Source organism: Populus alba, chromosome 6 (assembly GCF_005239225.2).
Source record: "Populus alba chromosome 6, ASM523922v2, whole genome shotgun sequence".
Taxonomy (NCBI): Eukaryota; Viridiplantae; Streptophyta; class Magnoliopsida; order Malpighiales; family Salicaceae; genus Populus; species Populus alba.
This window is the reverse complement of record NC_133289.1, coordinates 13,118,367-13,133,799: the sequence shown is the minus strand read 5'-3', so window position 1 is coordinate 13,133,799 and position 15,433 is coordinate 13,118,367. Positions and strand designations below refer to the sequence as shown.

Genomic DNA, 15,433 nt, shown 5'->3' with positions numbered 1-15,433 from the left:
ATAACTAGAGTTCTACATCTTCAAATTAAGTAAGACTAGTTTCCTCAATTAGCTAACATTCAAATCTATAATTTCTATGAGGAACCAGATTCTAATTCCCTCATCCTTCTACCCGAAATCTCACTGAAAGTTAGGAGACGAGTATGTCCAGATTCGTAACCGCTATCCTTTCACACAATACTTTCATAAACTACATACCACACATGAATTAACTTAATTTTAACAACAAATACTTTTTCCCCAATTCATGTCTAAGAACCCTAACTTATAATTCAATATCAAGGCATCAATTCATTATCAAATTTAAAATGAATTTTTAAGATCATGTTTAAAACACCTTACCTGGTACAAATTAAGATTTTGATCTTCAACCAGTTGAAGATTTTCAACTCCCTCATTTCTTTTCTTCTTGTTTAATTTTCTTATTAATCCATTGCACACAAGTGTTTATCCCATCTATATACCCTTAATCTTGGATGGGTTCTTGAAATTTTAGTGTTTCTCTCTTTCTTGTAGCTCGACTTCTTCCTCTTTTCGTAGTTATACCTTACACAATGAAGCTAATAGCTTTGATAGGTATACTAACAGTACTATTAGAAGCTATAAATGATAGGAAAGTTATTCCAACCGAATTCTTCCTAAATTCTTTATTATGATAAACCGGCTCTTATTAGAGTCATATATGGACAATAAAGAGCAGCGAAACCTTTTTTACTTTTTATTTGTTTGCCTTTTTCGGGTTCAAATCAAGAATGGGTACAAAACTCTCTATTTTCTTTTCTTATGGTTCCTGCAAATTGTTTTTTGCTGAGGAGGGGGTATTTATACTATATAATTTCTCTTATTTGCATTTAGGCCCCCTTCTTCCTTTAAGTGTACTATTCTCTTCAATTAAATCCAACCCTTAACAATATCGGTTTATTATAATGTCTTTAATTATTTCGCCCGGAAATTTATATTCAAAAATTTCTGAATTCCTGTTTTTATTTAACCATATGCATGAATTTCTTCATTTTTTTTTTTGCCCGGGTTTATAGATCTCATGTCGTGAGTGGCAGATTAGTCAAGTTAACCCAGGCTGACTCAATTTTTTTTTTTCATAATTTGTTTTTATGGTTTTTTTTTATTTCATCATTTTACATTAGATTTTTTTCCCTTGACCTTAGTCATTTTTTAGCTTTTCTTTCTATTTTTGTTATTTCGAGGGTGGGTTGGTCAAGTTAACTTGGGTTAGCTTGCATTTTCTTCCTCAATGTATTTTTATTTAACTTTGATCTTTTTGTTAGGTTCTTGTTTTGAAAGTCTAATTTTTTTTTCATCCTGATCTCATGTCACGAGTGGCGGGTTAGTCGAGTTAGCCCATGTTGACTCAGATTTTTTTCCCCTTGTTTTAATGGCTTATTCACTTTTCTTTATGTTTAGTTAATTCGAGAGCGGGTTGGTAAAGTAAACCTGAGTTAGCTTAGGTTTTTTTAATGTTTTTTCATTGAAATTTGGTTTTTTTTACTAAATCATTCTTTTAAAATTATTTTTTTTATCCCAATCTTATATTGTGGGTGGTGGGTTTATCAAGTTAGCCCGAGCAAACTCAAGTATTCTTTTTCGACGTTATATTTTTTGAAGATTTTTTTTTTTGTTTTTATGTTTGACATTAAGTTATTAGGTCTTGAACTGTACAATTTATTTTTGCTTTTCATTTATGCAGGTTGTTTCGGTCTCATATTTCAGGTCATGATTTCATAAATTTAACTCGGATTATCATCGCTTAAATATTATTTTAGCATTGAAAAAAGTTTGGCTATGTCACGGGCCACCTATGGGCCACCTATCCAGTTAGTTATAAACAAGATTTTTTTTTGTTTTTATGTTTGACATTAGGTTATTAGGTCTTGAACTTTGCAATTTATTTTTGCTTTTCATTTCTGCAGGTTGTTTCGGTCTTATATTTTAGGTCAAGTTTTCATAAATTTAACTCAGATTATCATCGCTTAAATATTATTTTAGCATTGAAAAAAGTTTGGCTATGTCACGGGCCACCTATCCAGTTAGTTATAAACAAATGATAGAAGGATAAAAAAGGGAAAAAGTCAAAACAAAATAAATAAAATGAGAGGCGGTCCACTTATATGGTTAGAGAAGGACCATGGTCGTGTAGAGGTAACTAAAAATAAGGAACAAATAGAGATGAAAAATAATTAAAAAAATAAAGAAGAAATGTTGTCTAATTATAACACCACAAATGACCCCTCACGTCCAGAAAGCCATAGCTTCTTCCCATAACAACAAAAGACGGGTGTAACACTAGATGCTGATACTTAGTTAATCAATTGCAAATATTTGTAAAATCTCTCATTTTCCTATTACTTAAGGAATCTTAACTTTCCATCTATATTAAATGAACACTCAATATTGATATTTAATGAATCATGGATTATAGACCCTTTTTAACAAAAAAAAACTTATATATTTACAAAGAAAAGCTTTATTATTTCAAGATTTAACCATAAAATTTGGTTCAAAACCTATGACCTTCTGAGACCTTTATTCTATATACTTCTAAAGTCGCCTTACAAAATCTAGGTTGAAGTAAAAAAATGGATCAACCCATTATATGTATAAACATCCAAAAAAAACATTGCCCCCCTCATCTTTTCAAGTCCAAACAGTTCTTGCTTAAAGCCACCTTTGATTAATAAACCCTCGAATATAATCAAATAAGCATTCATACCTCTTTATAATTTGCTTCTTGATGGAAACAGAATAAAGGGAAAATAATATTAAATTAAATTAAAATTAGAATTTTAAAAAAACTATAATGATGTTTTACTGTAAACTAAGGCATAAGGGCATCGCTAATAAACACTATTATACATGGTTTGACATTGTTTTAAATCTTTGAGACATGAAATATTGTCATTTCCTCAAAAGTTTTTAAGTGATTTTTTTTTTAAATTCCCACTTTAGTTTCTAAGTGACACGATCAAAGAGTTGATGTCTTCTCCTACGTGTATGAGTGTCGAAGTAATAAATAACCCGGCAAGACCATGGTCGAACCAAATGGAGGTTGACTATATAAATTATAAATTATAAATAATAACAACAACAAGAAGAAGAAGAAGAAGTTAAAGAGGACTTCGACATTTAAGATTAATGTGAGCATTAAAAAATGATAAAAACAAATGTCAAAGTTAGAGGATCCACTAATGATATTTCAAACAAGTATAGTATAAACTCTTTGTATTACTCAACTGGAAACCACACACAAAGAAGGTTCCAATCGGATGATTTGTCATTAATAACTCATTATAAATTGTTAACATGATCATATTAATTATCTTATTTAAGTAACACCAAAATTTTAAATATTGTCAAGAATTCATGATACTAACTTATGTTAACAACAAATCAAATTCCTTTCATAGAACATGTGTAGATTCTACCATACGGTTGACTATGAAAGTGTTAAGTATTTGTTGTACCAAGTGTTATATAACACAAATCTAGATTAACCATATAACAAGTAAGGTATTAAGAATTAATAAGATAAAAATGATAAGACATGTTAATAGCAAGTTGTGTAGGATATAAGCATTGAAGTCTATATTAAGTTTATATTATACTTATCCTTACACCATTAGTGAAACCTTTTCACATTGACATAATGAACTTAGTTAAACATAATGAAGAAGAGAAACATAGATAAACAAGATAAGAACATAATTATATAAGTATAGTAAAGGAAATGAAAAGCATAAACAATAGAGTAAGGAAAATATAATATGGAATAAAACTTGAACAATACAAAATATAAATAAAGAGAGCAACAACAAGATCTTGATCTGAACAACCAAGATGCCTAAATGCATGGCAAGTGCCTCCTTTTATAGGTCAAAATTTGTAACTATTGATTTGATGACTAATTATTGAGTGGGTGGCCACATTTTGACTTGCTGACAATTCCTATCTTCTTGTCTGAACAAAATGTCATTGTTAACGTCAGAATTTGAACCGATTTTCATCATAAAAGTTCTAAGAATTGTCTTAGCTTTCCAATTAAAAATGAATCGGTGCATTTAGACTTCTAGAACTCGAGATATAGGCTGAACACTTAATAATGTCTGGGCTGCAGGATAAATTTAGACTTCTCCGTTGTTGCTACAATTTGAACTTGAAAACGACCTTTTTGAATCTTGGACTCCTCATGAAAGTTTTAGGCCTATATCTTAGCTTTCTATCCATATAGAGCAGACCTAAATCCAAGATCTACAACTCCAGATATGACCCAATGACCGAATAGTATTCTAGTGATTAGTACTTAAAAGTGCATTTTTATCAAGATTTTATATCATCATTTTGCACTTGAAGTATCAATAACTTCTTAGCTAGAGCATGTTTTATAATAACACATCTAATAATATAAGATACCTTTAATTTATGGTAAATGTTCATCTTAAATGTAGGCCTATTACATAAATCAAAAGATTGATTGATGAGATGCTTGTTCAGTCCAAACTTAGAAAAGAGATGCTAGTTCAATCCAAACTGAAACACAGTTTGATCATTGGGTCATATCTGGAGCTGTAGATCTTGGATTTAGGTCTGCTCTATATAGATGAAAAGCTAAGACATGGGCCCAAAACTTTTATGCAGAGTCTGAGATTTAAAAATGTCGTTTTCAAGTCCAAATTATAGCAATAACGGAGAAGTTTGAATCTGTCCTACAGCCCAGACACTGTTCAGTGTTCAACCCATATCTCGAGTTTTAGAAGTCCAAATGACCTTAATTTTTTTGTTGTTGGAAAGCTGAGATAATTTCCTAGAACTTTCATGGTTAAGTTTTTTCAAATTCTGACGTTATCAATGATATTTTGTTCAGATAAGAAGAAAATGATTGTTACCAAGTCAAGATGTGGCCACAAACAATTAGTTATTAAATCAATAATTTCAAATTTTGGCCTATAAAATGAGGCATTTGCCATGCATTTAGGCATCTTGGTTTTCAGATTAATATCATGCTTTTTATTTCTTTCTTTATATTTTTGTAATGTTTAAGTTTTATTTCATGTTATATTTTTCTTAATCTCTTGTTTATGCTTTTCATTTCCTTTACTATACTTATGTTCTGTTCTTGTTTATTTATGTTTATCTTCTTCATTATGTTTAGCTAAATTTATTATGTCAATGTAAAAAGGTTTCACTTAAGGTGTTAGATTATGTATAATATAAACTCTACATAGACTTCAATGTTTATATCCAAGAAAGTTTGTTTTTAATATGTCTTATCTTTTTATCTTACTAATTCTTAATACCTTGCTTATTAAATGGTTAATCTAGATTTGTGTTGTATAACACTTGGTACAACAAATGCTTGGTACTTTCATACACTTTTGCTATGAAAGGAACTTGATTTGTTGCTAACAGAAGTTAGCATTATGAATTCCTGACAATATTTAAAAGTTTGGTGTTACTTAAATAAGATAATTAATATGATCATGTTAAAAATTTATAATGAACTATTAAGGATAAATCATCCAATTGGAACCTCGTTTGTGTGTGGTTTCCAGTTGATTAATAAAAAGAGTTTATATTATACTTATTTCTAATACTATTAATGGATCCTTTAACCTTGACATTTGTTTTTATCATTATTGAATCCTCACATTAATCTTACATCTCAAATTCCTCTTTAACTTATTATTATTATTGTTGTTGTTGTTGTTGTTGTTGTTGTTGTTAACCTCTCTGTGGTTCGACCCCGGTCTTGTCGAGCTATTTATTACTTCGACACTTCTACACTTGAGAAAAGACGTCAATCTTTTAATCGTGTCAGCAAGCCCAACTGAAAAGAAAATGACTAAGTTAAAATAAAATGTATGCCCCAAGAAAATAGAAAAGGGAAAATCAAAGAAATACAACAAAGAAGTTAAACAAATTAAAGTGATCCTAAGTTTGTAAACCCCTCAAACACTCTTTAAGCATATGAATCCCTTTTTTTTTCATAACCAAAACCTTAGCCTATATTTTATATCTATACAAAGTTATTTTTTAAACAAGCAAGCAAGCAATCAATCAGAACCAATAAATGACACTCTTAAATAATATAAAAGGACTTTTTTTTTTATATAAGAGTTATGGCTTCACGAGCATTATACATATTATTATTCATATTGTTAAAATAAATGCTCAAATAAAGGTGAAATTTCTTGATAAACCTCAAGCATTTCCTCGAGCCTCTTAAAATCTAAAACCAACACAAAACATAAGATCACCTCACCACATTCCTTTATCAGTTTCAATCTAGTCTGTATGAAAAACCAAAATCACCATTCCCCAAACCACCCTATGAATTGCAAGAAAAATTAAAACAAAATTATTTTATTTTTACATCAAAATAGGTTCTACCTTCAAAACATAATATGGTTAAATTTTCAGAACAATCATCTAGAGCAAAGGACTCTTACAAAATCTAAGAAAAAAAAAGATTAGAAAAACCATGCTGCAAATTATATTTATCTGAGTTACTAACAATCATAATTAGGGGGCACAGTCAAACCAATAGGGATTATGATGATTAAAAAGGTAGTTGTTTCTTTTTAAATGGTCAGCAAAATAAAAACTTTTTATAGTAAGCACAAGAAGGTAGTAACCATGGTAAAAAAACCCAAGTTATGTAACTTATAAACATTCAAACAGATGATTGCATAGCCAAACTTAAGTGGGTTGGTTGATAAAGAAACCATGAGAGGCCAAATCATAAATAACAACCCTTACCACCAATGAAAAAGATGAATTGAAAAAGAGGATGGGCTATATTCTAAAAAGGTAAAGTGCATATATATTATCTAACCCCAAAATACTTGTATTGTGCAATGTTTTGCAAATATTTTATGAGTAAAAACCCTTAATGGAGTCCAACAGTACTCCAATAAACCCAAGTCAACAAAGATATAATAATGTTTATTTTAACATAATCTTACATCAAAAGATCTAACCCTATAATTAAGGAACACCAAGAATTTGATTCTTTAAAAAAAAATCCTACAGTAGAATTTAACATGTATTGAGAACCATATTCTTTCAAAATGTTATCATTGAGTTATTGGATTTAAAATGGATTTCAAATCATCACTAGAAGTGCTAAGAGGTTGATCTGAAGTCGCTAGATTTCAAACTAGTGCTAGAAAAATGTTCTCATGTTGGTGGATTTTAAACCATCACCAAAAATACCTAGAGATAGATCCTAAGTCACTGGATTTCAAGCTAGTACTAGAAGACTGATCATGTGTTGGTGGATTTCAAACCATTATTAAAAATGTTAAGTTCGACCCTAAATCATTGGATCTGAAACTTGTGCTACAATATTGATTCTAAGTTGATGGATTTCAAACCATCACTAAATGTACCAAGAGGTAGATCCCAAGTTGGTAGAGTTCAAACCATCACCAGGAGTTAAAAAGGTATTTATTATATCATCTCATGGTAGATTTTAACATATACTAAGAAGAATCACATCTGGAGATTTCAATTCAACTATCATGACGGTTAGGTAAGTTATTCCTAAACCATAAAGCAAGTCACCTTTCTAAATGGCCAAAATCTCAAATCTCCGACAAAGTCTTTTAGACTTTGGAAATCTTTCAAAACCTTTTCACAAACACTATCTTTCTTTACAAGCTTACTATATAAGCATTGTAAAGAATGAGCAACCGTTATAAACATGTTTTTTACCCCTCCATTTTATTTTTTAAAATACCAAAAATACTTTTAAAAAAACATAAAAAAAGAAAAAAGTCCAAAGATAAACTTTAAATTGGGTTAGACAAAATTTTATGGGTTTTATTATGCATTATATATTTTCCAAGGGTATAATTAAATAAAAATGGTTGCAATTGAAAACAACTAAAGGACGAAGGATCAAAATTGTTAATTTGGCATACTTATAGAGGTTCTATGAATCCAATTAAGGGCTTAATTGGAAAAATTTTCAATTTTTATAATTGATTTTGATTTTAATTAAAGGGATTTTAAGTTTGGTAGTTTCAAGTTTAGCTTTTTCTTTTTGAGTCTATAAAAAGCCTGTTTGAGATTATGGTAATGATTCTAATTCAAAGTGCTTTTTGCTTAGAAATGCATCAAAATAATTTTTTTTATTTTTTAAAAATTATTTTTGAGATCAACACATAAAAACGATTTAAAAATATATATAAAAAAATTTTAGTGAAAAAAATTGAAATTTGAATGAACGCGGTTTCAACCACATTCCCAAACAGACTCAAAGTTAGCATAAGCTAATCAAAATAGGTCTTTTAAAAGACCTATATATCACCAAAGTTTAGTCTTGTCAAATTACTTTTTGTCTAAAATGTTTTCCATGCATATGACCGAGACCCGTACTTTAAACTCCATCATGCATTATTAATGGTTCTTGGACATTTAGATAATGTTATAACCTTATGTTCTAGTTTTAAACTTGAAATTGTCAAAACATCAATAATTGTTAGTTATTTCCTTTTGGTTTTCAACTACAAGAAACCAAAATACTTCACTCATGCATCATTAGATCTTGGAAAAAGTTTGCAAAGCTCATTAGGTTTATCTCACATTAAAAACTCTATTGAGTCAACATTTAAAAATTTCAAAATAATCCATCTTTTTTTTAAAAAAATCCAAAATATTTTGCTATTCACTATTAGTGTTTAAGGTAAATAGACTCAACATAAATCATTACCCTAGATGTTGAGAGAAGTAGTCAATTTGTTTTTTTTTTTTAAAATTAAATGAAAAACAAATCTTAGAAATGTTTAAGTCAAATGTTCACCAAATGACTGGGAATGTTGGCTTTTTGATAAATTCTCATATATGCATGCTAATAAGAATCCAAAAAGTTGTTCACTTGTTGTGGAAATACGTACACAAGTTATAGCATAAAACTTAAGGTTGCAAAGATAATTATAAAAAAATAAATCTAGAGCTTTTTATTTTACTTAGTTAATCCCATACAATATTATTATTCCTTGTTTTAAAACTCCAAATCTTAATGTTGATGATTAAAAGATCCCGTGATTATTCAATATTTTCTCTTGAACAACATTAAAAATATCCCCACCTAATAATTCAACATATTTTTATGTAAATTAAATTAATTGAAGATTCATCAAGTGATTTGATTTTTTTCTTAATCTAAAATCACATTAATCGTAACAAAGTATCTCTATCTTTCGTTTAACTAATGAAGTTTAATCATAAAAGCCTTTAATAATAAATCATCTCCCAACTTCATTATAATCCAATAGATTAAACAATAATTGGCTAGAAAACTGTATATAATAAGATTAAGGATAAACACTTAACATGAAAAACTTAGAAATTAAATAATTTGGAATTTAAACTATGTAATCAAAACTATACAATGTCAAAGCCCTATAAAAAATAAAATTTAGTTCATAATAAATATGAAAATAAATCATATTCTTATTGGAATACATCAAAGGAAAATTAAGAAGAAAAATAAAAACCTTTTGCTTGAAATTGATTAAAGAAGCATTCCATTACAACGTTATAGTTCTTTTGGTTCTTTCCTTCTTGTTTCCCCTTCTTTTAATGGTAAAAAGAACCCTATTTTATTAGCTCTAGCCATGTTCTATTTCTCTATCTTTTTTTCTTTGATCCAAAATCTTTTTTAATTTGTTTTCTAATTTTCTTTTTCAAAATTGGCAGATTTTAACCTTTAACTTCTAATTCTATTTTTTATACTAGATGGACTTATTTTGAGATATTCATATGAATTAAAAGTTATAGATACTCCTTTTAGATTTTTTTTTTTAACACCAAGATCACTTAATTTGAATGTTTATAAGAGAAAATTATGCTTGACTTACTAAGATCTTCTTTTAAAATTTCTAGCAGGAAAATTTTCTTATTCTTACATTAAGAAATTTCAATTTCCTCATTCTTTTCTTTTTCAAAACATTTACAGAAGTCAATCATACTTCTTCAAGGTAGATTTTATCATTTAATTAATTTTTAATTGAGCTTCCTTAATACCATGAGCTTTAATTTAATTAGGGCTAATATTTAGTTAGAACTCAAGGATTTAATGTTGAATTTTCATTCTAAAGTCCATGAATCCATGGATTTATTTATTTTTACATATAAAAATAAATAAACAAACTATATAAAATATAAATATTTAAGATAAACTAGCATAAAATTAAAAGTAATAATATGTAAAAATCATATAAGAATCAAGTATATCATCTTGGTAGGTGACAAGTTGCTCGTTTCTTAAAACAAAAAAAATATAGACACCGAGTCATCCAATCTTGAGAGAAAAAAAACTAGGTGTGTGAGTTTTTGTTAAAGGCCTTAGGAATGTTGAGCCACAAAGGCTCATATGTTGACCTTTTCTTTTTTTTTTTGTGTTTTTTTTTTTAATTTTATAACTCAAACATTTGATTGATTTTAAATTAATCTTCATAATTTTTTTTTTTTTATATTATCACAGTCTCAAATGAATATCACAACATTTGATTAATACTTAATTTTATAAATATCAATTTTTATTATAATATTGTTAAGTAAAAAATAATTTTTTTTAAAAAAATATATTGTTAAAGTTGGTTGAGTTATATGAAACAATTCTTGCACAAATTAATTTTGAACCTAATTTAAACATAAAGTTAAATTGATAGATTTCAAAATTAATCCATAAATCAAATTTAATAACTTTAGCAGGTAATTCTTTCTCACTTAAATATTTATTTTACCTTAAAGATTTTTTGATCCAACGCGCGTGACTAAATGTTGACAGTAAACTAGTGAACATCAGGGAACATCAAAGAGCACGAAATACGAAATACAGTCTCTTTGTATTTCATAAGCTCGCAACACAAATAGGAAATCATACTCCCATTTAACCCCTCCTTTATTTCAAGTTTCAACTGAACAAAACCCTAATAAAATTCCCTCACTCCCTCCCTCCCTCCTCTTGTCAAGTGTTAAGTAAAACCCTAAAAGGCAAAAAGAACAGGAAAAAAATGGGCCGTCGAAAGAATAGCCAGACCTCAACGAGCCTGAACAACACTCAGCACCAGGCCACCAAAGTCTGCTTCGACGACGACGACGAAGAAGAGAACATCAATCTCGATGACTCTATTGTAGCCACTGAAAAAGCCATTGCTATGGATGACGTAACTATGTCCGACCCCAACGCCCCCTTTGTCGACGGCGGCGATGATGATAAAACCAGCGCCGATTATTACTTCGATTCATACTCTCACTTTGGTAATACTACTCTCCTTGATTCGCTTTACTTTATTTATTTAAATCTTCACTTGTGTTTTTTTTATCCTTTGTTAATAGCATACTAGGTTCAGTTGACTTGAACAGAAGTTTTAGACTCCTAATGAATGGTAGGTACTCTGGCATAGAAAGTTTTTTGTATTTGTCTTAACCTTTTTTTTTTTTTTTTGCAGGTATTCATGAAGTAAGTGTCTCGTAGCTGGATTCAATTCTGCTCTTTACTGGGTTTCGTAACTTGGTGTTTTTTAATATATTTATTTGTTGGGTTTTAGTTTTGATTATATCTTGTTTGTGCAATTATAAGTGATGATTCAGAAGCTTTTGTAACTCAATTAGTGCTGCCACATTTTTTTGTTTTATTTACCTCACAAAACCCCCTTTGAATCAGCACTTGTTTTTATGTGATATACTTGATTTGTTTCCGAGTAATGCTCTGCATTTTATCGATTGATATTTTCTTGCTTTACCATTTTGTGTCCGTAGGTTTATTGTTTTGACTTTGTGTAATCTATATTATTTCATCATTTTCAGCTGAGATCAATTTTTTCTTGTATGATTTTTTTATATAACTTGAGATCTGGATTTCTAAAACAAATCGTGGAGTTGATTGTGTATCAGTGCTTAAACTTCTCCAGCTGTTGATGTTTCCTTACCCATCTTTACACTGCAGGAAATGCTGAAGGATGCAGTGAGAACTAAAACATACCAAAACGTCATTTTTCAGAATAAATTTTTATTTAAGGATAAAGTAGTACTTGATGTTGGTGCTGGGACTGGAATTTTGTCCTTGTTTTGTGCTAAAGCAGGGGCTGCCCATGTCTATGCGGTATGCCTTTCACCCCTTTCCCATCCTGCACCCACCAAGTGGAGTTTATATATGCTAAATATTGGTTTGCCAATGTTTCTATTTCCAGGTCGAGTGCTCTCATATCGCTAACATGGCCAAAGAGATTGTTGAGTCAAATGGATTTTCCAATGGTAATTCTTTTCTCTTTGCATGTTCCAGTAATTTTTTTTATCTCTCTCTGTTGCCTCCAATGCCAAGTCTCACTTCTCACTGCTTACTCGTGCTTCAATGTCATAGTTATAACAGTTATGAAGGGAAAGATAGAAGATATCGAGCTACCAGTTGCTAAAGTGGACATAATTATTTCAGAGTGGATGGGATATTTTCTGTTGTTTGAGAACATGTTAGACTCAGTCCTGTACGCACGTGATAAATGGCTTGTAAGTTGCAATTACATTTCTCTTTGCAAATTTATAGCTTGTTCTTTGATAAATGTTTATACATAGAGAGATAAATCAAACAGGCATAGCCAACTAACCTGTCAAAGTCAAATCTATAAGTTTCAGAACCCTGGAGGCACATGAATGCCACAGGAATCTAAGAAAACCATCATATTATATTTGACTTTGACGGGTTAGTTGGCTATACCTGTTTGGTTTTTCTCTCTAGGTTCTTGATTGGGATTTCATACAAGTTTGAAAAATTTATTTAATTCTGAGGGAACTGTTCATTGTCAACTGCAAGGAATTTCCTTCTGGATTAAAGGGTTTTGTTCAGGCTATTCACATAAAATTTACAGACCAGGGTATATTTTTGGAATGAAAGTCTCTTGGATAAGAATAGAGCTTTCTTGGGATAATGGTGCTTGCTGGTATTATAACACTCACAGAAATTAAAGTCACTAAGCTCTTTGGCTTTAGGTCAACTGGATGCATGCACCTTTGGAAGGAAGGGGGGAAAATGCCAACCAACATTTAGGTCATTCATGAGTCTGGAACAACTATACTTGTTTAGTAATTGAAGGTTCTTCTGTTAGCTATTATTATACTCCATGGGATCATCATTGGCGATGCTGAAAAACTTTGCTAAATCAATAATGTCAGCCTTTTTTATTCTATTCATTGCTTGACTCCAGGTCAATGACGGAATTGTGCTGCCAGACAAAGCTTCTCTCTATTTGACAGCCATTGAGGATGCTGAATACAAAGAAGATAAGATTGAGTGTAAGTCTATTGTTTGGTGTCATATGTAGATGAGAATCATTTTCATGTGGATCCATCAAATGTGTGGAATTTGGCAGCACAGCCAGACTCCAGTAGTAGGTAGCTGTAGGGAATTTCACTCACATCAGTTGCATGTGTGGTTTCATGTGCTATTTGAATTTGTTTTCCAACTCTAAATGCTTTAGGGGGTGGCATTATAATAGTTCTTATATCTGTTTTGTTGCCTTGGCTTGCATGCTTGCTCCAGTTTGGAATAATGTCTATGGCTTTGATATGACCTGCATCAAGAAGCAGGCCATGGGGGAACCTCTTGTTGACACTGTAGATCAGAATCAAATTGTTACAAATTGCCAGCTGCTCAAGGTTGGATATGCTTGCATATGCATACAATGCATTTGTGTGTGCATTTGCAGTTGGTCATCCACATTTCTCCGGTTTTGTTTATGTCACTGTCTTTACTTGGCTGATGTTTTTATTATTTTTGCTTTTCATCATTTCAGACAATGGACATCTCTAAAATGGTTTCTGGGGATACTTCCTTCACAGTTCCTTTTAAGCTTGTAGCAGAGCGTGATGATTACATCCATGCATTAGTAGCCTACTTTGATGTATCATTTACAAAGTGTCACAAGTTGATGGGATTCTCTACAGGTCTAACTTTTTTACTTTGCACTCTTCAGTTATATTTTCCATATCTTCTAGTGTAAAGTTTTGTTTTAATACATACAGCGAATCAAGTGGGTTGAGGGAAGCCCTTTTCCTTTCCATGAATTTGCTCATGTTGTTACTTTGAATTCCATGACTTGTTGATTTATGGGAATATTATATTTGTTAGACTAGAAAGTAACTAGCTCTAACAGTGAGGCAGGAGTTCTCCTTTTCAGTGTCTGAGAGGGTGTTCTAAGAGAAATCATAAAATAAACATGAAATCAAAATCACAACCTGCATTTTATGCTCTCAATCGCATGTACGCATCAATTAAAAAAAAAAAAAAGTTTTCAGATTGTTCCTATATGAAGGGGAGGCCAGTTAGGGTACATTTTAACAGTCTAGTGAAATGCCTAGATAGCCTTTCTGATGAATTTGGAAAATGATGCAGGACCAAGATCACGAGCTACACATTGGAAACAGACAGTCCTATACCTAGAAGATGTGCTAACCATTTGTCAAGGGGAGGCACTAATTGGGAGCATGACCGTCGCACCAAACAAGAAGAATCCTCGTGACATTGATATAACGATCAAGTATTCATTGAATGGTCGACGCTGTGTGGCCTCAAGAACTCAACATTATAAAATGCGATGAGTTGCCTGAATGGCTCTTCAGATCGCAAGCGTCACTGGGCAGAGATTGATGATGCTCAAACTGCTTCCTTGTCAGTGGGATGTCTTCCTAAACAAGCATGTATTTCAGTTGTTTTTCCAAGAATGAGAGCAATGTGATTGGTTTACATAAAATGTCACTTGTTTGAAATAGTAGTGGATTTTTCAAATTTTGATTTCCAAAATCCTTACAACCGTAGCTGTAATATTAACGTGATGATTCTCATTCAGCTTGGGCTCTTATTCCCCTCAAAGCCATGCAAACAATATCCTTGCATTACCTCTGCTTTTATTTTATCTTGTTTAAGTGCCACCCATGTTCTATTTAAGAATCTAATCACTGATATGATCCAGTTCATGAATCTGTAGCTTCATATGATCATTCTGTTGAATGAATTCCAGCTTTGTGAGTACAGAATGTGAATCCTTGGAACTTTCCACACCCATCCTCATCATCAGCTTCTTCATCACCAAACACTTCCGTTGAATACATTTTCATGCCTGGAGCTCCAGGTATACTCTGAAGCAAAGGAAAACAAGTTAAAGAACCAAATCAACACATAATCACATGCATGCAGAGTTTTAAGCAAGTAGTAGATCTCAAAATCTTCTCCATTTCAGCCTCTTTAGAAGGTTTAGGCACAAATGGTTCCGCAGGTATCCTGTTCTCAAATCCAAGAGAAGAGAGTTTGACAAGAATTAAACTTGAGTCTTCTGTTCTGAAATGGATTGTGCATAACAAAGTAAGACATAAGCAAGATGGAATAAAAGAGAGTAAAAAAACAGCCAAAAGAAATGCC

General features: G+C 30.9%; 1 protein-coding gene across 1 annotated transcript; it reads left to right on the top strand.

Annotated features, from left to right (window-relative positions):
• The first annotated feature begins 10,882 nt into the window (after positions 1–10,882).
• Positions 10,883–14,913, top strand: LOC118047949 (protein arginine N-methyltransferase 1.1). Its single transcript, XM_035057411.2, has 9 exons — positions 10,883–11,283; positions 11,475–11,485; positions 11,972–12,127; positions 12,216–12,279; positions 12,386–12,528; positions 13,224–13,311; positions 13,559–13,674; positions 13,812–13,962; positions 14,411–14,913. Exons 1-9 carry the CDS (start codon positions 11,037–11,039, stop codon positions 14,614–14,616), a joined length of 1,182 nt encoding a protein of 393 aa, XP_034913302.1. The 5' UTR covers positions 10,883–11,036; the 3' UTR covers positions 14,617–14,913.
• Positions 14,914–15,433: the final 520 nt, after the last annotated feature.

Excerpts from the sequence above, each read along its gene's own strand:
- LOC118047949 (XM_035057411.2), top strand. The coding sequence starts at position 11,037 with ATGGGCCGTCGAAAGAATAGCCAGACCTCAACGAGCCTGAACAACACT. Across the intron at positions 12,128-12,215 it reads GGGCTGCCCATGTCTATGCG|GTCGAGTGCTCTCATATCGC; the intron begins GTATGCCTTTCA and ends TTCTATTTCCAG. Across the intron at positions 13,963-14,410 it reads GTTGATGGGATTCTCTACAG|GACCAAGATCACGAGCTACA; the intron begins GTCTAACTTTTT and ends AAAATGATGCAG.